This window comes from Nelumbo nucifera, chromosome 4 (assembly GCF_055504915.1).
Source record: "Nelumbo nucifera cultivar China Antique chromosome 4, China Antique-T2T, whole genome shotgun sequence".
Classification (NCBI taxonomy): Eukaryota; Viridiplantae; Streptophyta; class Magnoliopsida; order Proteales; family Nelumbonaceae; genus Nelumbo; species Nelumbo nucifera.
In genome coordinates, this window is record NC_142652.1 from 77,918,240 (window position 1) to 77,942,136 (window position 23,897).

Genomic DNA, 23,897 nt, shown 5'->3' on the forward strand with positions numbered 1-23,897 from the left:
CTAAAAGCATGGAACAAACAAACAAAACAGAATTTTAGCCATTACCCAGTTAATATAAGCCTTTTATCTTGACTCTGTAAAGCATCAGTGATAACGTCAAAGATGCCTTCATTCATGAGATCCCTAGAGGAGACAATGATTAAGAGAGAATTTACCAAAAAATGATTAAGAGAGAATTTACCAAAAAAATGTATTCAACGAGAATGCCATTAGAACAAATAGAACAATCAATAGATCTGACAGTATACCTAAATAGTCGCAGTTGCTGGACCAGCTGTAAGCTCTTACTTAAACTACAGAACTCATGCAAGAAGAATACCTGTATCATAGAAAGCTTATATTGAGTAGACCCTTAAAAGGCAAAACCAAAGAGGAGAAAAAAGCAGTTAGAAAAATACATGTTATACTATTATACCAGCAATGCTGGATCAAAGCCGTTCAAACATTTATTGTTACATTGTGCACAGAAATTTTTAATCAAGTGTGGCACATACAAATCAGCTAACAATATCACCAGAGATATGCTGACATGCAGAATTCTCCTACTTGATAATAACATGTCCTTTCATGTGAAATGGCAGTAGCAAGTACATTTACAACCTAAGATTGTAGCTGTCTACAATAACCTTCCCAATTCAAATTAATATTTGAAACAGTTTTAAAGCAAGGAAGGCATCAACTGTATTGGGGGAAAACCCCTTCGGAATTGAATCTTGTTAACAAAGAAAAGCTGATTAAAGGGTTAAGGAGAAGGGACTTGGCAATTCTTTCCTCAAGGGGTTCTTGGCACGCAATTCTTTTGCAAACCTTTCTTTCTTATCAACTCAGCAGAATTAACCAGTTACCAGTCAAAAAAATACAGTTCTGATTTCTAAAGCTGGGTTAGAGAAAGGAATCCGAATACAGCATAGGAGAAGGAAACAGGGATATATTGACAATTTTTCAAAATAGTTTGGAACAGAAATGTCTTAGTACAGGACAACCATGAAATATCCAATGGCACAGTGGTGTGGAGAACTCTTCTCAGAAGAAGCTTGAATGATTGGGAACTACCAATGATTTTGGAGCTCCTCAAGTTGCTAAACAGGGAGCATGTCAGTCCAGGTCAAGAGGACAGTAGAATCTGGAAGTGGTTTTCTACTGTTCCATCAAAAGAATCCTTCTTAATTTTGATTTCGGCACAAGATAGATGTCTAACCAAGGAAAACTTAATCAGAAGGGGTGTTGGGCTGTCAAGCAGTTGTACTTTTCTGTGATGAAGCTCCTGAAACTGCAAATCATTTGTTCATCCATTGCAAGATTGCAGATTCTCTGTTGGTATAGGTGAAAGGAATTTTTTAGATGAAGGGGTGCAATTCAGCTTCGGCAATTGATTTTTTCTCAAGCTAAAAGCTGCAAGGTCTGAGCAAATAAGGCTCCATAACATGGAAGACTGCTTTTCTTGCTATGATGTGGACAATCTGGACTGGTAGGAACCTAGAGATTTTTAAGAATAAAAGTAAATCTGAAGACAGGAATGCATTTTTAAGGGTAGAATTTTCTATTGGGTCAGCACACATAGGTTATTCAAAAGTAAACCTTACAATACTTTTTTTATAGAGATACTCTTTTTGTAAATAAGGTTAAGATGTAAATTCCCAGTGCATGGTCCCTTGGTGTACATGGTTCTTGTATCTTTTTTATCTTATTAATATACATTACCTTTTATAAAAAAACAAAAAATAAAATCTAAGGATTATTTTGATAGTGAAATTAGCAGTTTTTTCATCAGTACTCAGTAAGTGATAAAATTTTATTAATGAAAAAAGTATACAATATCAATCTATGAATGGGAACAATGAATATGGCACTGAACAGATCGAAAAGGGGAAACAGGATTCCTCTAGCCAACCCCATATAGGTGGGACAAGACTTATATAACACCATATTACAATTAAGCTAGCCTATTGCTGCTCCCCTCAGCTTCTACATAGCCCCATGGAATAAATAGATTCATCTATTCCACTAGATCTTAGCTCCCCCCCCCTCAACCACCACCAACACCATATTCTCATGCTAAGGAATCAGCGAGTGAGCTAATCATGGAAGCCAGGGAAAGTTTGCCTCTACAATATGAGCAAAGAATTTAGTGTCTCTAGTCCAGTGTGGAATAAACCATAGGCCAACCTGACCTCCTTTTTAGCCAGCAAACAATTATATGCTAGTCTCCTTCAATTATCAAATTCCACAAGATTAAAGTTCTCATCGCTCTTAGCCCTTTAAGTACAACTTGCATTCATTTCCTTAATACATTTCTAATCCCTTTTTGACCAGAAAAGGACAAAATAATTTCTCCACTAAAATTTCTGAATGTGCCTCCAATACTTGGTTGACCTGGATTTCCAAGGCCCTGGATTGCCTACTCCGAAAGGCCCTGGATTGCCTATGCTGCTACCATCGAAATTCAGTTTGGTAAACCCATGAAGTGGAGGTGTCTAGCAAGAGTTTAAATTCTTTCTACTTGAGCCTGATTCTGCAATCTCCTTCCAGCTCCTTATCATCTCATCAACTGAGAACACTTTAAACAATTCCAATGTTCTCAACCAATGTATCATCCTAATGTGGATAATCTCCAGGATTTCTTCTCGACTTCTCTCCTTATTTGAGAATATCCTTAAGTTTCTCTCCTCCCAAACAGTCCAGCATACCGCAGCCCTACCACATCTCCACATGATCTTGGCCCTTTTGGTTGGCCAGTTAGGCATGGAAGTAAATAAGCTTTGCACATTCAAAGGGGGAGTCCACCTACACCCAAACAAAGAAGTAAACCATTCCCAAATCTTTTTCTTTGGGGTAGATCCCATGTATTAACTCTTTCCAGAAAGGCTTCCCAACAGAAACTCCCAACCTTTGGAGGTATAGGTCGACACCACACATCTTTAACAGGGAAAGACGATCCAACAGGAGGAGAGGGTAACAATGCTTTAAAGAAAGAGGCACAAGTGTAGGAACCCGAGGGAGTGAGTGTCCATATTCTGCTATCTGGCTTTAATGGCTCAATGAAGACCCCTTCAAGAATGGAAAGTAAGGCTAAAGTACATGCTAACTCTGTGCCCCTAACATCTCTTCTCAAACTCAGTTTCCATCCAAACCCAGAAGGTGAATTAGAAGGAACAAGAAAGGAGGAGACTGGTTCATTTTTAAGAGTAGAAATAGCAAAAAGGCTTGGAAATTGATCTTTCAATGAGGAATCCCCAACCCAAACATGTTCCCAAAACTTAATGAGGTTACCTGAGTGCAAGTCATACCTGATCCATGGAGAGAACAAGGGCAAGATGGCTTGAATAGCTTTCCAAGGAGAAGCTCTTGTAGTCCTAGCTAGAATCTCAGTATTCCATCCATTGTCTGCCAGCCCATGTATACTTCCCACTATCTTAACCCATAGTCTTTCTTTCTCCAATGAGAATCTCCACAACCATTTCCCTAGTAATGCTAGGTTCCTATTCCTAATGTTCCCAATCCCCAAACCTCCCTCCTTTTTACCCCTACATACCATCTCCTCCCACCTAACCCTATGATCCTTCTTCTCCTCCCCCGGCTCCCAAAGAAAATCGCTCATTAGTTTTTCCAGCCTACTAGCCACCTTAGCCAAAATTTTAAAAACTGACAAAAAATAAACAGGGAGGTTAGCCAGAGTAGACCTTGTTAAGGTGACTCTCCCTCCAAGAGACAAATAATTTTTCTTCCAGTTGAAAAGTCTCTTTTCAAACCTCTCCACAACAGGGGCCCAAAAATCACCTTTCTGATGTGGTCAAGAAGAGAGTTGGACCAACTGAGGGTTTGATGTGGGCTGGGTTGTCTGAACCGGTAGGAGGATTAGACGAGTCAACCAAGATTTCGATCCTGGGGCCATGTGATTGTTTAAGTGAGCACGTGGCTCGGGACAAAACGATGAAGATTATAGACACCAGAATGTGTCTATCTTCTTCTTCCTCAAAGAGGATCTTCAATGGTGTATCAGCTGCGACTAGGCAGAAAGAGAGAATCCGTCCCCAAAAGTTATCTAGAGAGGCCTTTAGGAGAATCAGTCTACCCCCTTTTGATAGGTAGCATTTTTTCCAAGAAGCTAATTTCTTTTCACACTTCTCCACCAATGGTCCCCAAAAGTTTAGTGTTCTTGGGTTGCCTCTGAGGGGCATTCCTAGATAGGAAATGGGGAGGTTTTCCACTTTACAATCCAGAACAGATTTGAAGTTCTCTAGAGGCTCTCTTCAACTGAATTTATGGGTACAATACTAGTTTTGCTAAAATTGACCATCAACCTGGCAACTGATTCGAAAACTTCAATCACCCTCTTCACATTAGAGATGTTTTCCAAGGAGGCATCCAAGAATAAGATGATGTCATCAGCAAATTGCAAGTGAGAAACCTGAGACAAATCTCTCCCCACTTCAAAACCCTTAACCAAACTTAGTAATTTGGTTTTGTCAAATAGAAAATTGAAGATATCCATCACCAAGCTAAAGAGGAGAGGAGAGAGCGGACAACCTTGTCTAAGCCCTCAATTGGCCTTGAAATAGCCCTTAGGCTCTCCATTTAGGAGCACTGGAAACCAAGATGAGCCAATGCATCCTTTGATCCAATTGATCAATCTCCTGCCAAAGCCTCTCAATTTCAAACAATCCAAGATACACTCCCAGTCAACTTTGTCGTAGGCCTTTTCAAGGTCTAGCTTTTGTGCTCTACACACTCATTTGCAATTAAAATACTATCCACAACTTGTCTTCCTTTGACAAAGGCAAATTGATTTGGAGAAATCAGATCTTCTAGCACTTCTTTCAGTCTTCTTGCTAGAACTTTGGCCAGAATTTTATAAACACACCCTACCAAACTTATTGGCCTGAAGTCCTTAACTTCCAAAATTCCCCCTTTCTTTGGGAATAAGCACAGAAAGGTTGAGTTTAAGCCTTTGTTTACAATGGCTGAGGAGTGGAACTCTCTAAAAAACTATAGAAGATTTTCCTTCACAATATCCCAACATTTTTTGGAAGAAGAATAAAGGGAAACCATCTGGGCTAGGTGCCCTGTCTCCATCCATGCTGAAAACTGCCTCTTTGATTTCCACCTCTTCAAAGCTTCTTTCCAACCAAACTTTCTTATCTACCGACAAAGTTAATCCTTCCCATGTACTCAATCTAAAACTGCACAGGCTATCCTTAGAGTATAGGCTCTTAAAGTAGGAGAGGAAGACTTCTGTTATTTCTTCGGAATTTTCCACTTCTCTTTGGTTCACTCTTATTTTGGAAATGAAGTTTTTCCTTCGCCTCCCCGAGGCATAAGCATGGAAAAAGTTGCTGGTGCAAAATATCTAACAATTCAACTAACTTCTATTGCCACTCGATGCAAAATCAACCTACAGGCAAGTTTTTGAACATACAATGCAACAATAGAATGTCAAAATTGATAAAACAATTCTGAGTTAAAGCATTAGAGCATTATAATTGCAAATAAAAGAAGCACAGCTCCAAAAGTTACCAAATTCTTCTTTGACTCTGAAGATGTGGAGGGTGTTCTCATCTTTGCAAACAATTCCTGAATAAAGGTACTATCATCCTTAATCAAAGAAACTACCTACAACAACATAAAACATTAAATGTCAAAGCTATATCAAAAAAAAAAAAAGTAGATTAAAATTCCATATAATCAAAGTAGAGGAACCTACTACAGCATTATTTGCAAGAATGATGGAATTGAGATTTGCGATTGTAGCCTCGTCCAATGCTCTTGGCAATATAATATCCTAAGAATGATAAAAAATGAAATAGAATGGCTAAATTACGTCAAAGGGAGAAAAAGGAAAAAACAACAGTCAATAAGCCCAACACAAAGAATACTGACCTTTATATAACCAACTCTGTATGACTGATGGATCTTTGACAAGACTATGGGATCTTTAATAGGGATGGCCTGTAGAAGGGAAACAAGAGATTAAAGAATAAATGTTCAACACTAACATTGATGAACAGACTGTCAATTGCTTTAAGAATCCCCACCTCTCCCCCCGCTCCCACCCCAAAAATAAGGAACAATGTACCCATAGCCATAGATGCAAAGAACATTTTTTTATTGCATTACCTCCTTAAAAACAACATGTTCTTTCAGAAAAGAACGGTGTTGCACATGAGGAATGTCAGGATCATCTGCAGACAATGTTTTAAAGCAGATCAGGAAATTAGTCAATCATATAATACACAAGAAATAAAAGAAAATTCTAATGCAAAACCACACTGAAAATGGATGCACTCTCATTAATATTACAATGGAGAACTTGGAATTACATTTAGGCTCAGTTTGGAAGGAGTACAAATGCAAATATGTGAAGTGCCAAACCATATATTTTGTATTATTCTGTATGTATTTGTACTGTACATATTTGCATTTGTACTCCTTCCAAACTGAGCCTTAAGAAAAAGAAAGAATCCACAAAAATAACACATTAGTAACTAAGCATAAAGCACAAAATTTGGCCATTTCATCATCAACAAAAAAAGAATGGTTTTATAACTTTACTTAGAGTACAATATCTATTAAGAAATGTCATGTATTAAGAAAAAATGAATGAACAACAATAGCAAAAAGGGCCTAACATGGATGGATTACGATTTTTTTTTGAAAAGTAAAATAGTTTTATTAATATCAAAAAAGTTGAAGCATTACAACTTACAAGCATCCCTCGGAGAGGTGTAAGATGCTACCTCTCCCAATCAAAGATAACAACACTTCATGGCTTACAACAGAGCCCAAAACAATCAAGCCCTACACACCCCTTGTTTAGCTAGACAATCAGCAATTGCATTAGCTGACCCTCCTCAACTATTGTATTCTTAAATTCATATTCCTTGTTAACCAATTGAATTTCTTGATTTCATTCCTATAAAACCAGATTAGTCTTTGATTCCTTCAGCCACCCCGCTACAAATTTAGAATCACCTCCAATCATCAAGTCTTCCACATTCACCTCACCTGCAATCCGGGTTCCCTGTAAAGCAGCAAACATTTCAGCCCTAACAGAACCCCCTACCCCCTTGATCCTGAGACCAAAGCACACATATGTCCATATCTTAGAACCCTCTACTCCAAATGGACCTGGGTTCCCTTGGCTGCTCCCGTTGAAGTTCAGCTTCCAATATCCTTCAGGAGGAGGCATCCTGTCCAATCTTCCTTTGGCTTAGTAGAGTAGCTTCTTGCCACCATCAACCAATACTTCCATATATCATCTAAAAGCATAATCCGCAAAAGATATCCAATGTTAAAACAATCAACACACAATCTTTGGTCTCCTGCCTGCTTCTCTCCTCCTGAAAAGTTCTGGCATTTCTTTCTTCCCACAGAATCCAAATCAAAGCTGCCCTCATACAACTCCATGTGCTCCTACCTCTTTTTTTTTTTGCAATCGATCAAAGAGCATATTAACCTTCGCAGGCAGATTGCACCTACACCCAAACAAACAGAAACACCAATCCCAAATGTCTGCAGCAAAAGGGCATAAATAGATGGATTAAGAAGTAAAAAATGTCTTGTACAGATTAAGACAATGAACCCTAAACAAGGACTTGTTTGGGATTGCCTCAAGTGGCTTCATCGGGTGTCCAGGAGCAGAGACCCAACCCAGTAACCGTGTGTCAAAAAATGCAAAACTTAACTGAGGACATGCCTGATTTGAGGCACAAGGCACCAAGCACACATTTTTCCAGAGGGGCTACACCTGGGCCTAGGCAAGGCACAAACCTTAAAATGTGACTCGCTTGCAGGGGAGGAAACAGGGGTGACAGAGGGGAGCCAATGCCCCCGCCCCCCATGCCTTAAAAATCCCCACAATTTTATTAACTTTTGCCCCCCTCCAAAAAAAAAAAAAAACAGAATGGTAGTATATCTGAATCTTCCTCCAGCTGTAAGCTATTAGTGTCATATCTCTGGCATTAGTGAAAATGCCAAATCATTTTCTGCATATAGTTTTACCAAACAAGCAAGGTGCCAGCCTGCTAGTTGTAGCAGAGACCTGGGATTGAATCCCACCTGCACCAGGGTTGGGAGGTATTGTGGGATTGGGGGATGGACTGCCCCATAATATATCAAACAAAATTCATCATCATGATCATCAAAGAAATTCCATAACAAGAATTTTTACTACACACATACCACACCTCACACTTGAACACAATAGTGTATTTGCATAGATGAAGCCATCAAAACTTATTTTTAATGAGTAAAGGAGAATAAGTAAGATTTCAGATAACAGTAAAAGAACCCACATTCAAGGGACCCAATAATATCCATGATGAGCTCATCCCCAAAAACTTTCTCAAAGATTTGAGGATTATTAAGCAAAACTGCAAAGAACCAATAAAGATATCAGTTAGCACCAATAAGGAAACACAAATTTGTAAAATCAAAGGGCAAAAAAAGTAAAATACTAACTTATTCCCTTGACTATTTTGAATATTGTGTGAAGAGCACCAATGTTTTCTACGTCTTCGCACATTCTGAACAAGTCCATCAGCTTGGGGAAAAATTCTTGCTGAACCAAGGACAATAAAAATTTTGTTCACAAGAATAATTAAAAACCTGTAGAGAAAAAGGCAGCAAGTGTGCAAGACAATGCAAGGAAAAATACGCAGACAGTTGTGATGCACTGATGCAATGACAGTTGCTATGTTTGCTCAGGAAAAGATAGAACAACACAAACAGAACAAATTGCAAGCTCAAGAATATAGAGAACAAAATCACAAATGGCACATATGATCTAAGAAATGTTCTAAATTAACAATTTAATGGTAATGATACCACAACAATTATTATGTTTGCTGGGGAGGAGGATAGAACAACAAAAATGAAATAGATCACATGGTCAACCATGTAGATTACAATATGATGAACAATATAATAGTTATGTATTACATCTCTCTTCAAAATATCATTTGACATGAAGCATGAATTAGAGACCTACCAAAAAGCATAAGTAATCCTCAAAAAGGATAAAGCATTATTTTTTTTGATAAATCAAAAAGGATTAAGCATTATACACACTCATGATAGCATTCTGAGTGATTTGTTAAATTTCCATATGTTCACCACAAATTTTGACACTTAGGTTGCAATCCAAATTTAGGGTTTTTTTCTGAACTAGTTTATTTTGCTCTATCCATTTATAAGCAATAAATAGTATATATCTTGCTTATGGAACCAAATACTCTCTCCCATTAGAGATCATCAAAATCCATCTAACCAAAAAAAAGATAGTGGTTATCAGGTTAATTTTCATAAGCTATCAATATTTTCTAAGGTCCAGAAAGCTTATAGGAAGCTCACATCATGTAAAATAAGGTCTGTCACGCGCATCTGATCAGCAATACCACTCTCCACCACAGTCTGCAATTACGATATATCTTCAGTGCAAATAATCATGTGAAAAGAAGATAACATCAAGAAATCTGAATAATAATAGAAAATGAAAATATAGATATCCGATAAAAGTAAACATGACGAATGCAAACTATAAATGGCACACCATCTACAAGAAATTACACTCTACAAAATGAGCCATTGATGGAGGTATCACATTATCAACCTTAGCAAGCATTGAGTATTACAGAAAACATGAAAGATCATATCCAGTTAGTCAACAATAGGCACTTGATTTGGTCTGAGCATTCTGTCAGGCCTCAAAGATGTAATAACCAAATTTAAGTTATTGCAGAAAGTTTAAACTTCCTTTAATGGTAAGGCAAAAGCTTTACATGAGAAGATGTACAAAGTGCTCACACAAACCAAAGAAAAAGATCTATCAAAAGTCTATCTTCAAATAAAACTTAGATGCCCTTGACATAAGTTTCCAATCTTGTTGGAAACAGTGATGTACACCTAATGCAATAACAAATCACACAGAGAAATTTAATAGTTGTGAGAGCACTTACCAGCAATTGTGTAAAGAATATTGATAAAAAATGAAAATATTCACCCTATAGCAATCAGCTATTGAACAAGGCAGAGATTATTACAATTCTATATTTCAAAATTGTGTATCAACAATACATGGGTGTTGTCCCATTTAATTGACTAAACATATTCAAGAGGAGGTCCCATGGTGCATGTTGTCAGCTGATGGCATCATTTGAATTGATGAAATGAATGAAGGATTAAATGCAAAATTAAGCTTATGGATAAATGACCAGCAAGAAGTTTTAAAGTAAATAAGACTAGAACAGAATATATGACATGTAAATTTAATAACTATGGAAGTGCAAATCAAGGTACAGTTAGGATTGGAAACCAAGAGATAACTCAATGTGACCCTTTTCAGTGCGTTGGTTCAATAGTTCATAACAAGGGAGGGATTGAGGAGGATATCACCCATAGAATTAGAGCAGAATGGACAAAATGGATGGCTGCATTTGTGATAGATAAATGCTACTTAGATTAAAAGAAAAATTATATAAAACAGTTGTAAGGCCAGTTATGTTGTATGGAGCAAAATGTTGGGCAGTCAAGAAACAACATATCCAGAAAATGAGTGTGGTGGAAATGCATATGCTGAGATAGATGAATGGAAAAACTAGAAAGGATAGGACCAGAAATGAAGTCATTCGTAGCAACTTGAAAGTAGCTCAATAGGTAACAAAATGACAACGTAGACTAAGATGGTTTGTTCGTGTGCATAGAAGACCATCAACAGCACCTGTAATAAGAAGTGATTTGTTACAGGTTGAAGGGGCTAGAAGAGCAATGGACAAAAAGGACAAGGGTAGAAGTAGGGGTGGCAAATTTTCAACCTAACCCGCTAACCCACCCAACCCAACCATTAATTGACGGATTGGGTTGTAATCCTGTGTCATTGGCAGGTCGGCTAACCCAATAAAAGAAGACGTAATGGTTTGGGTGGGTTTGGCCATGGTTACCTAGTGGGTAACTATTAACAAATTGGGATTTTTTTCAGTTCTAATTTTTACTCACTTCACTTTACGCTTAAATATCTTGTTTTTCATCATCCCCTTCCCTTCTTGCTCTCCTCTCCCTCTCTCTTCCAATATCCAACCCTACTCAGCAGTTGAAAATGATAGCTACAAGAGAGTTTTTAGCCTAGACTCTCTCTGTTAGAAACTGTAATCCAAATCCTAACCAGGAGGAACTCAGCAGCATTACCACCATGCAAATCAGAGCTGCTACGGTGTGAACTCAACAGAGGTGATCAAACGGTACCATTTTGCCCACTCCGTCACCAGATATGTCATCCCTCAATCTCACTAAACCTTCTTCCATCCAGCCAATTGGAAAAGCTTCAGAATTCATTATTTCTTCTTCAAGTCAAAGTTGAAAACGTTTTTTTATCAGCAATAAGATTACTTTTATTAAATTGGAATATAAGAATCATTCAGTTAACTGTCAAAGAAAATCAAATCCAAGTATAAGACCACATTCTAGTTAATGAGGAAGTGTCTCGACACATGCTTTCCTACCAACAAATCTTGGAAGCTCACCCAGTTCCAGTCGACGTATCTCCAAATGTATGCAGTCAACTTTCTCATCTTCTCAAGTCCATACTCCTTCAATCCTGTTTTCTCACAGTTTGCACTTTTCTTCACCATCTCTCTCAAGAAAGTATAAGAACATTGGTAAGTAGAAAGCTATCTCGTTAATCCAGTGATGCAGGAGCTGAAGAGCCAAAATTGGAATTTTATGATATTTTATGTATTTCTGTATTTTTGGACAGTAGGGATATTTTTGTCATTTTAGCAATTTTTATATGAGGTCCAAAGATAGGGTTTAAATTGTTTAGTTATCGTTTGTTTATGTTTAAAAATTTCAGTGTCATTACACAAGTAGGATTTGAGTTATTGAGTCTTCTTTGAATTGAAATAGGATATGACAACTTAGTTTGAATCCTACTAAGATTATTGAGTCTAACAGTTTGACTCCTAAGACTACTATGAGTCTAACAGTTTGACTCCTAGGATTATTATGAGTTTTAGAGTCTATAAATATATATGGACGCTTTACACAAAGGCAATGAATTATATTGAGTTTTCTTCAGCTTATGCTAGCTATGGTGAGTGATTCCCATGCACTAGAGTGATTCTAGGCACCCTGTGAGTGATTCCAGGTATTTCCTCTCTTCTTTATCTCCCTATTTTCTCTTATTCATTCAAGAAGCCATTACAGCCATTGACAGCCATAAAACTCTGATCAAGAAGACCATTCAACATTCTCTAAGGACTAGAACTGAGCTGGTCCTACATCATCCAGCCAAGTAGATAGAAGAGGAAAGCCATAAAACTGCTACAAGGGATAGAGGGGAATTGTGATTGGATCGGAAGAGACGCAAATGCCTTTAATGATACACTCGCTAAACAAGGGGCGGGAAGGAATAGTTTCTTTTGGTCTGTGTCATAACTACATTTTCTGTTGGAGAGGGCTAAGAGTGTTTATCCCTTCCCTTTTTTCTCCTTTTTCATTGTACTAAACTTCTTATTTAATGAAATTGATTCTGTTATTGATCACACACACACATCAGTAGATAAAGCTCAAAGTTCCTATAATATCTATTAATTTTTCTGCATTTTTGTGATTTTTTATAATTTCTATGATTTCATATAATTTTATATTTTCTGTAATTTCTATTATTTTTCCAAATTTTTCTTTTTCTTTGTTTTATGTAGTTTTGTTATTTTTATTTCTATAATTTTTTGTGACTTGCTATTATTGTGCAGTTTATGTTGTCATTTTTTGTTATTTATGCTATTATTCTACAATTTATGTTGTTTTTATAGTTACTTGTTTTTTTTTGTTTTGCAAGTGTTGTTACTTTCTTTATCTCTATGTTTTTTCTATAGTTTCTGTTTTCTTTTTTGCATTTTTTGTGTTTTTTCTGCAGTTTACATATGTCCTGATGAATTAAAAGATTAACAGGTTGGGTCAAGGCAGGTTTGGGTTGAACCCAACCCATTTAATTTTATCTTAATGGGTCATTAATGGGTTGATGGGTTGGGTTGAATCTAACCCAACCCAAATCCACTCAAACCCGCCCAATTTCCAGTTTGCCACCGCCGCGTAGTAGTAAGAAATGATTTAAACACCAACGATTTAAAAATGGTTGTGGCATTAAACAGAACAGACTGGCGAAACACGATGATGAAGACAACATGCCATTGAACATAATGGAATGGCATAACAGGATCTTGTAGCCGAAACCATATAGTTGGGATAAAGCTCGGATGATGATGACAATAAGTAACAATTTTATAGCAAATGGTAATTACAGTAATTACTATACTTTTAGTTTAAGGATTACTATAGATGGTAATTTTGTATTTTATTCATCAAAAAATAGTAATTCTGTTTTTACTAAGAACAGTAAATTTCTAGAAATTTTTTTTGGTTTTTTAATTGTTTTAGAAAATTTAACCCTGGACATCTCATAGCCAAAATATACCAATTAAGCTTCTAGAAATACTATCACTATGTTTCTTTAAAGAAAAAGAACAAAAAATAGACAATTTCCTACATCAACTAAGAATCTACCATGGCTCAAGCACACCTCAACCAAAATTGATGAAATATTAACCAAATTACACCCTTGGGAGAGCCAAGCTGTAGAGTCCAATGGTCAAATGTTTGACTTTAGTGATTCAATAATGAGTGGCCCTACATCTAGTTGTCCTTTTTTTATCAATACTACATCTAGTTGTCCTTACTCTTCAAGTTTTTCATAAATTATGACATCATGAGTAGGAATATTAGGGGAAGCTTCATTGTAAAATGATTACTGCACAGTTGGTACTCTAGAGGGCAATGGAGGAATAACAGACAGAGTTTGTTACCAAAGAAAGCTTGTAGTACTTCATTGGATTGTTATGGTCACACCATCCGGCAAGGCACCGCGGCGCCGTCATAGGCAGCAGCACACACAGCAGTGGGCACCGCCTGGCAGCACTGCACAGTAGCATGCACCGTCGATAGTGCGCAGCACGCACCGCCAGGCAGCAGCGCGCACCACACGCACCCGCATGGCAGCACGCACCATGCACACGCCCGGCACTGCACGGCAGCGGCACCACGGCGCGCAGCACGCACCGCACGCACTGCACGCCAGCACGCACCATGCACACGCCCGGCACCGCACGGCAGCGGCACCATGGCGCGCAGCACGCACCGCCAGGTAGCAGCACGCACCGCGCACACACCCGGTACCGCACGGTAGCAGCACCATGAGGCGCGCGCGCACGGCAGCGGCACCCTGAGGCGCGCGTACGCTCTGCGCGCACGCATCGTGCGGCAGCCAGCAGCAGCAGTAGAGTGGGGCCCACACGACAGCTCATAGGGGTGGGCCCACCCTTATCTGGACACATCAAGCCAACTCGCCGCCAGCTTACCTTATCCTTATCTTATCCCTTATCCCTTAGCTTTATCTTAATCTCATCTTTATCTTATCTTAAGTAAGAGTGAGTTACCAATAGGAGTAGGTAATTAGGAGTTTGAGTCAAGTTGGAGTTTGAGTTTAATTAGGAATTTCCTTCTGTAAGCTCCTATTTAAGGAGCCACGAATTGAAATAAAGCATTCAGTTTTCCAGCCAAGAAAAGAGTGAGGAGAGTTTGGGTGGTCTCTTGGACAAATCACCCCAAGGGAGAGTTCGGGTGGTCTCTTGGACAAATCACCCACTAGATAGGCAAAATAGGGTCAGTGCGTAAGACCAAGGGCAAGGGAAGATCAGGGCTTCGTACCGTGGACCGACCCGTGACGGGATCCTACGCGCGGGACCATAACATGGATGTGGCATTTGAAGAACTTCCGCCAATAACAATACCCTACTCCCTAAGGATTCAAACTTTTTTTTAATCAGCAACCCTAAGGATTCAAAGTTGGTATTTAAAATGTCAAATTTGCAATCCATTTCAACAAATTCTTGTCCAATTTTGCGATCCATAGCAGTAAATTTCTGCTCCATGGAAGCAACTCTAGCTGCTACATTGTCAATTCAATCATAGAGTCAATCCTTCTCTTCAACATAGCTATGGGACGAATAATCAAGTTTGACATTAACTTCTTTCACTATAAGGTTTGTCATGTTTTCTGAGGTTTGCTCCAATACCTCTAGATATGGTTCTTATACAAAACTAATGTAGGACAGATCCGAGAGTACGCTTTCTGGAGTGAAGTTGACTCTATTATCTAGAAGAGAAGAGAAAGGAAGAGAAGAAGATGAAGATGAGGAGGAAGGAGAGAAGAATGTGTGGGAGCAAAAAAAAAGTCTTGGTTGGAGGCGCCAGCATTGGTATTTATACTATAGGGCAACCGAAACAAATAAAACAAAATAAAAAGACCAAAGTGCCCTTGCAGCACATAACTAAAGATATTACATCACTCCCCCTCAAGCTGAGGCATAGATATCAATCATCCCTAACTAGTCACAAAAATCATAGTGCCGCAAGTGATTTAATCCTTTGGTAAGAACAACTACAAGTTCTTCTGAGCTGACATATGGAGTGCAAACTTCTCCCTTCTCTAGTTTCTCCCTGATAAAATGTTTATCCACCTCAATGTGCTTGGTTCTATCATGGAGTACCGGATTAGCTATAATATTGATGGCAGCTTTATTGTCACAATTGAGTGACATGGCCATCAAGAGGGAACCCCAATTCACCTGGACTGTAAGATTCTTAATCAACAAGAGTTCTACAACTCTAGGTGCCATGGCTCTGTACTCCGCTTCTGCGCTAGATCTGGCCACCACATTGTTTCTTACTTCACCAACGAACAAGGTTTCATCCCACAAAAGTACAATAGCCACTAGTGGATTTTCTGTCATCCACAAAACCAACCCATTCACTGTGCTCACTCGATTAGCTCACTACGCTCGCGTCTCAGCAACAGGAGTATCGGTGCTTCGCTACGCTCGCTAACATCATTCACTTCATTCTCTCTGTTATCTCGCTACGCTCGCGTAGCAGCAACAAATACAGGAACCCTATGCGAGAAATTTCAACACTTTGCCTGACCGAAAATAACCAAGTGTTTTTTTGGGGGGTTGAAGAAAAGGGTGGGAAAGCTGGACCAAGCTACTTCCGATCAGCATCAATGTAAACCTCAACTTTTATATGTCCATGCTTCTTGAAGAAGAGCATGTGGTCAGCCTGGCATTATCTAAAACCCATTTGTTGAACCGCCTAGTGGAGTCTACTAAACCAAACCCTTGGCGACTATTTTAGGCCATACAAAGACTTCTCCAACTTGCAATTTTTGTGTTCATTGCTCTTTGCACAAAAGCTGGGTGGTTGGATCATGTGCACTTATGACTAATTGATGGAATTCCCAATCCAAATATAGCTAAAGAGAGGTGAACCCTAATAGAGTTCATCTTTTCCACTAGAGCAAAAGTTTCTGCATAATCAACTTCGTACACCTATGGCACCTGCCTTGTGTTTCACAGAAAACACCCATTTGCACCCCACAGGTTCCTTTCTTTAAGGAAGATTTACCAACTCTCATGTACCATTTTCATATAAGGCATTGATCTCTTCCTTCATTGCATCTATCCACTCAAGAACTAATAAGGTGTCTGCAACACTCTTAGGAAGAGGGACACCATCAATGGATAAAAGGAAAGCACGAAATGAGGGCGAAATGTTCTCAAAAGATAAAAAATGAGCCATATGATGGTGTGTGGTAAATGATCTGACACCTTTTCTCTTTGTGATAGGAAGGTCCAGATCACAAGCTAAAGTATCAATGTCGATAGGTTGAAGGATATCAACCAAAAAAATGATACCAAGATAGGGTGAGGGATCCAACCCCTAAGAGTTCAATGGCATTGGTTGCACAGCTTCAGCTGTTCCACAACTATTGAACTTTGTTGGCCTTGTCATTTATAGCGTTGTCTACAGAAGACACGGAATGGAGGATAGGCAAATTGGCAAAGGAGGTAATAAAACCTAGGGGTGAGCATGGGTCGGTTCAGTTCGATTCCATGGCAGAACCTGGAACCTACCCTGTAGGGGTCAGTACTGGGTTTTTGGAACTAGTACCAACCATGTGAAGGTCGGTTCAGGCCTTGTTGATTCTAGGGTCTACCTGTGGAACTTGTTCTTTCTTTACTCTCCCGCTTCAAAAAAAAGGAAGCATGTCGTTTAAAATTTTGATTTTCAATAATGATAATAGATAGTTAAAAACTCATATTATCTTTATTGATTAAATTGAGTAATTTAATATGTAGATTATCATAATATATTAATATATTGTTCAAATTTTGTCATTTACATTATTTTTTTTGATGAATGTCATTTACATTATTTATCATACACATTCAAATATTAAATGAAAACAAATGATCAAATCACTTATGTAACTCAATGGTAACGTGAGACCATGGCTTTTGTAACCATGAGTGCTTGGGTTCGAATCCTCACATCCTTAAAAATATTTTGGTGTAATTTCAAGGCATGTTTGGTTCCAAGGCTGGTTCAGTAGGTCGGTTTGAGTAGGGTAAAATCCCTAGACCCTGGAACCAACATAGGTGGGAATCGGCTCCAAGAATTTGGAACCAGACCCTACCCTGTAATAGATTAAGTAGGGCCGGTTCAAGATTGGTTCCATTTGGTTCTAAGTAGAGCCTACCCATTTGCTCACCCCTAATAAAACCTATCCTTTTCTCCTCAACCTTACATTCTCAAAGAAAGAGACATCCATAGAGACAAAATATTTCTTGGGAATTGGATGAAAACAGCGATAGCCCTTCTGAGAAAGAGAATAACCAAGGAAAGCACAAACAATAACTTTAGGATCAAGCTTGCCATAGGTAAGGGATAGATCATAGACAAAGCACCAACAACCAAAGACACACATGGGTATAAGAAGCATTAGAGCCTTAAGGAAGAGAAGTTGATGTTGGGACTTATATTCCAATAACCGAGATGGCATGCGATTGATAACATAAGCAGTTTTGTACCCATGTGATTTGATAACATCAACTAATGGTTCAGCTGACACGTTGCGTAACACCTACTTAGGGGGCTCAACACCTAAGGTTACTGGGGAGAATGTTCTGGGCAGTTTTGTAAGAAAGGTTACTAGGGGCTCAACACCTACTTAGGGGTTGACAGTTGTACTTAAATCTGGAAAGTTATTCTTAAGTTATATTAATGAAGTTACCGTTTCCAATCAAAAATAAATAAATAAATAACATAAGCAGTAGTCATAACAGCATCCATCTAGAATCTTTTGGAACATTCATCTGCAAAAGCATTCCCCGAGCAACTTCTAGGAGTGGCAATTTTTTCTCTCTACAACCCCATTCTGTTGAGGGGTCTAGACTTCTAGCACAATAGCTCCGATACAGGGAGCCACAGGAAGCAAAAAAATTCAATTATGCCACTATGAAAATACTCCTTTGCATTGTCTGATTGGAAAACTTGGATCTTTGCACTGAAAATATCTTACAGGTTTAGGAACTACTTGTTGAAAGTGCATAGGGTAAACCCAAGTGAACCAAGAGAAGAGAAATCATCTATAAATTAAATGAAATAGTTGTAGCCATTCTTAGTTGGAATCATGGTTCAAAATATTGATACGCCCGATACGCCATCGATACTATTTTTTTTTTAGTTTTTTTTTATTTTTTTCTAAAACCGATTTTGGAGGCTGGTTTAGGTCTCCTCCATCCCCTGAACTAGTTAGACCCCCAATACACCCACTATAGGGGCGTATCGGTGGGGTCCCAGAACGATACATATCGGCCGATACGGGCCGATACATGTCGATACTCTGAAACCTTGGTTGGAATATTGACATGGCCCATCAAAGTACACAAAGATAAAAAGGAAAGTTTGATCTTTTACCACGTAAAGAAAATGAAGTTCTACAATGCTTACTCAACTAATACACTTGACACTAAAACTCATTGACTAACACAAACTTAAACAATTCTGAAACAAATACTTCAAGGACTCAAAAGACATATGACCTAAATGATGGTGTTACAAAATAACTTGACTCTTACTAGACCAACTCAGACTCTGAAGCTGCAACACCAATTCTATTCTCTAGCACAAAGAGACCACCAATCATGTTCCCTCTACCAATCGTCTTCCCAAAGGCCAAATCCTAGAAAACACAAGAATGTGGAAGAAAGGTTACTGAACAATTCAAGGCATGAGTGATACTACTAATGGATAACAAATTAATAGGCAATTTGGGAACATGTAAAACATTAAATAGTGAAAGGCCAAAGGGGAAAGATATAGATCATCGACCAGCAATGAAGGAGAAGGATCCATCAGTTAGCCTCACTTTATCTTTACCAGAGAGAAGGGTATATGATTGGAATAGGGTTAACTTACTAGTCATATGGTTTAAAGCATCGGAATCAATGATCCATGGGGATTCCCAAGTGTCAAAAGAAACATGGAAAGCAAAGGCTGAGTTACTTGTGAGATGCTAAATTTGTTTTGTTGAGGTAAATTTCTTCTTATTTGCCTTATTATTCTACTCTTTTTGACTTATTTCCTAGTTCTTGCGCCCACTTTGGTTTTCCAATCAAGTCCCAGCAAGTTTCATGGGTGTACATGGATTTCTGACAATGGGCACACCACGGTTTATCTTTCTCATCCACCGCTTTCTAACCATCCCCCTTTTTCCCCGAACTTGTGCTTCCTCTCACTACTAAGGCAAAAGTCTCCCCCTCGGGAGCATTCATTGCAAACCTCCCTCCATAGACTGGACTAAGGCATATACCTCTTGGACAGAACGGGTGTCCTTGCTACCCAAAAATATGCACTCTGATGGGTTCATACATGGGGTTGAGACCTAGTAGAAATGCAAAAACACATTGCTGAGAGACTATTTGTTTATAGGCCTTAGCATCTTTATCACTCTCCCATTTAATGCTTTTGGTAGTAATCTAGCTCTTTCTAGACTGAAGTGAGGGCTGAATAATAAGCAGACAAACTCCTTTCCACTTGCTTACATGTGGAAGATTCTCCTTGCGATTGATAGATTCTGGCATAGTGCCTCTGTTCCAAATATGTTGATTTTGCTTGTTCCCATATTTCTTTAGTTGTCTCTGCCCACATAAAGTAGGATGGATGTCAAAAGCCACAACATGGTCATGTTGTTATCTTGGTCCCACTTGTCATATTCAGTCGTGCCCAATCTAGGTTCCTTTACCTTCCCGTTGATATACCTTGCCTTACCTCCGGTTGTAACATATAGGCCCATCTCCTTAAACCATGCCAAGTACTTCCGGCCATCCAACAGAGTGATAGTCATGGGAAAGCTCAAGGTATCATGACCACTATTTAATCCACCCTGATTAGATGTAGTTCCTGATGTTGCAGAGTCTTCAAAAGCCATAAATAACAACTCCAGAGTGAACAACAAATGGTTTTCTTTCAATCCACACACACAGATGATAACAGGAATCCCAACAGATTTTGATAACCACTCCTAAGCACCTTTATGCATGCAAAAAGCACACCCAAACACAGCAGCTGCTGTTAAACACATGTATAGTTCATACAGACCACTCCAGGGCTAGTATGAGCCACCCAAACATCAATAGAAAATACTGCAGTACCCTTCCGACTGAACCAGGTCACTCATGACCTACAAAGGTTCCAAAGTTTTATGGCTTTGGATCTTCAGACCCACAAAAAAGAGTCAAACTCCCCTTATACCATTCGGCCAATACAAAACTTGACCTGTACTTGGTTTTACTACCATGAACAAAGGTTACAAAGGATTCAAACCTTGTCCCTTTTCAGTCCAAGTAGATTTTTGGAGGTTCCAATCCAAATAATATTGATCTTTTAATGTTTCAGCCAAGATAATAGGAGGGGAGAAGTTGCCGAAGGTTTCTCAGACCTGGGCCGAAGTCATCCTTTCCATTCTCACTCCAGGAAAAGAAAGAAAAAAAAAAAAAAGAGGGCTACGATCAGAAAAGGAACTGTCTAGAGAACAGTCTTTTTTTTTATGAATCTCTCTAGAGAACACTGTCCCGCTCTGATACCATATTACCCAGAAGAGAGAGGAAGAGAAGAAGATGAAGAAGAGGAGGAAGAAAGAGAAAAGAATGTGTGAGAGCAAAAACAGTCTTGGCTGGCAGTGCCATAATTGGTATTTATACTATAGGGCAACTGAAACAAATAAAAGAAAATAAAAAGACCAAAGTGCCCTTGCAGAACATAACTAAGGATATTACATCAGACTCTATATATATACACAAAACAAGAACTCAGATGTCCCTTTACAGACAAACTAAGAGTAACCCATAAGAACACTTGCATTAAGTACACCTAAAACAACACGAATGGCTTCAGATCTGCTACAAATAAAATGTTTACAACAGGCTATGTAATCCAATCAGGAGTAAGCACATCAATTTCCGGTACATCTGATCTCTACAGATCCCTGATTTGCTTACTCATGATTGGACTGTCGAACCTGTTGTACATGTATTATTTGCAGAGATCCAGAGTCAACACTAATAGCTATTATTCTGGGTGGTAGTGACCGTGGTATTATAATAAAAAGGAATGTGAAAATATCATGTATTCATAAAAATATAAACCCCAAAAAATGAAAAGAATAAGAAAGACAACAACACAAAGAACTGAGCTTCAACAACAAGAAAACTCAAAATTCACATCAATTCGAGTCTAAATACATATTGCCATGGTTTCGAATGTCGCCAAATGTCGCTAAATGTCGCCCGACATATGTCGATGTCAAGGCTCACCAACATGAAAATGGATGGTAATATAAAAATTACATTATTTCGGTCAACATTTCCTATATTTCGGATGTCGACCAAATCGGTTCAAATAACCAAAAAAATGCAGTTTTTCCTATTATGTCGACAGGATGCCAACTATTTTCGACAAGATGTCGACTAATGTACATTAATAATATTTCCATTAATAATTTCTATTAAATATTTCAAACAAAATATTTATAAAAAAAGAATTAACAAAATATAAAAACAAAAGAATAAATTAATTACTTTATAACATAAAACATAAAATATTTTTCAAGTAATAAAATATTAACTAGTTAGTATTTTTTAAAATATTTATTAAAATCAGAAAATGTTTATTAAATTTTATAATAAATAATATTCTACATTTATATAAAAAATCAGAATAAATTTCATAAATTTTATACTAAATCATAATTTATTATAAATTTAGTACTAAAAATCATAATAAATTCATTAAGTTTTATAAGAAATCAGAATTTATCATAATCTTAATACTACAAAAAAGGAGAATCAGTTTATTAAATTTATAATAAAACATAATGTATAATAACTTTAATATTTAAAAAAATCAGAATAAATGTATTTCTATTTGCTAGTGTGAAATAAATATATTAGAATTTATAATAAAACAGAATTAAAAATAAGAAAAGAAAATATCAGATAACCTTGTAAAAACATCAAAATGCATAATAAATCAGTAAATCATCATTTACTAATTTGTCATTGATCTTAGTTTCTTAGCTTTATATAATGGTTGGGAATAAGATAATAGTCTAGAAATATGTATTCATGCTTCTTTTAGCATTTTACAAAATATCTTTGCATATTTCCACATATTTCATAATATTTCAACAATGTCTCTAATTTTTACAATATTTCCCCTCGACATTTCCGATAAGCGACATTTCTATCGACATCGACATTTTAAACCTTGCATATTGCATAAGCTGCAGAATTGAAACAAACACAGAAACAAGCACAGCATTGACTAAATAGAGTCCTGAATTGAAAAGATTAGTTATAGAAGATCATAGAAAAAAGTGAAATGTCCAATACACCTTCAATATTAAGGGAAGTGCAGATAGTTGAACTGCTGGCAGTTCCCTCAACTCATTGTTGACACCATGAAATGTATCATCTGTAGAAATAGAAAATAGTGATTGGTAATGCTAGAACAAACACAACTTTCAAAAACAATAAATTGCCAAGACAAAGCTCCAAACTGTGTAATTGGAAATCCTTTGATTCAAGCAATAGTAGATCAGGATCTGAATAAGAAAACAGCAATTCAAGTAGAAATACCAAAGTATTCGCAACAACAAGAAAATCAAAACACTAATATATCCCATAAAAACAGAACGGTGTCATGTATGATACAAATGAGTCAAGTGAGACACTAGTGGAAATAGAAGATAAGTGAAATCAAAAGGAAATTGACTATCTGAACTCAGTAGAAAATACATAATCTTCTAAACTAAGAATATCACCTTCAAAGAAAAACAAGAAACAAAAGCATCAAACCATATGAAAATATAACCAGGAATAATTGAGCACAACCATTAAGAATTTTTCTTAAAATTAATAGGAACTGGAATCACATGCAAGCCCAAATTAACAGCAAAATAGATTATACAGATCTAATTATATGTTAGTCTAAAAAGGAAAAATATTTTTTGGCTACAAAATGAGATGTACAAAAGGACGTATCCCTCCCCAAATATTTTTTGGGAAGGCTAATTTTAATCTTAACAACAACACTTAACCAGGATCTTATAAATACTAGTCACCAAACTAATAGGTTTAAAGTCTCTTGGCTGGACGGCATCTCCCTTCTTAGGTATCAAAGCTAAAGAAAGTAGAATTGATTCTTGGACTAATGAAATGTTCCTTTTTTTATAGGTCTTGGACTAATGAAATGTTCAACAGCACCCAACAATCATGACAAAAAACCATTGTAAAACCATCCAGCCTTGGCACTTTTGATTTATCCATTGAGAAAACAGCCCTCTTAATCTCTTCCAATTCAAAGTCCCTTTCCAATACTCGTGCCAACTCTGGATCCAATCTTGGCCAACATAGCCCTTCCACATTGACTCCAACATAACCCACCCTTAT

At 37.7% G+C, this 23,897-nt stretch overlaps 1 protein-coding gene across 3 annotated transcripts in view; it reads right to left on the minus strand.

The window, feature by feature from the left end:
* LOC104605094 (uncharacterized) overlaps nt 1-23,897 on the minus strand; it is a 54,002-nt gene that overhangs the window by 20,666 nt on the left and 9,439 nt on the right. For 2 of the 3 annotated variants that reach the window (XM_088902762.1, XM_088902763.1), the window contains exons 7-15: nt 9,349-9,408; nt 8,458-8,557; nt 8,292-8,369; nt 6,115-6,179; nt 5,878-5,946; nt 5,698-5,779; nt 5,515-5,606; nt 249-319; nt 46-123 (exon numbers count right to left, since the gene is read on the minus strand). In XM_088902762.1, coding sequence (XP_088758888.1) covers nt 46-123; nt 249-319; nt 5,515-5,606; nt 5,698-5,779; nt 5,878-5,946; nt 6,115-6,179; nt 8,292-8,369; nt 8,458-8,557; nt 9,349-9,408 — 695 coding nt within the window. Of the gene's footprint in view, nt 1-45; nt 124-248; nt 320-5,514; nt 5,607-5,697; nt 5,780-5,877; nt 5,947-6,114; nt 6,180-8,291; nt 8,370-8,457; nt 8,558-9,348; nt 9,409-22,840; nt 22,921-23,897 lie in introns of all 3 variants that reach the window. The other variant, XM_088902761.1, reaches the window with a different exon arrangement.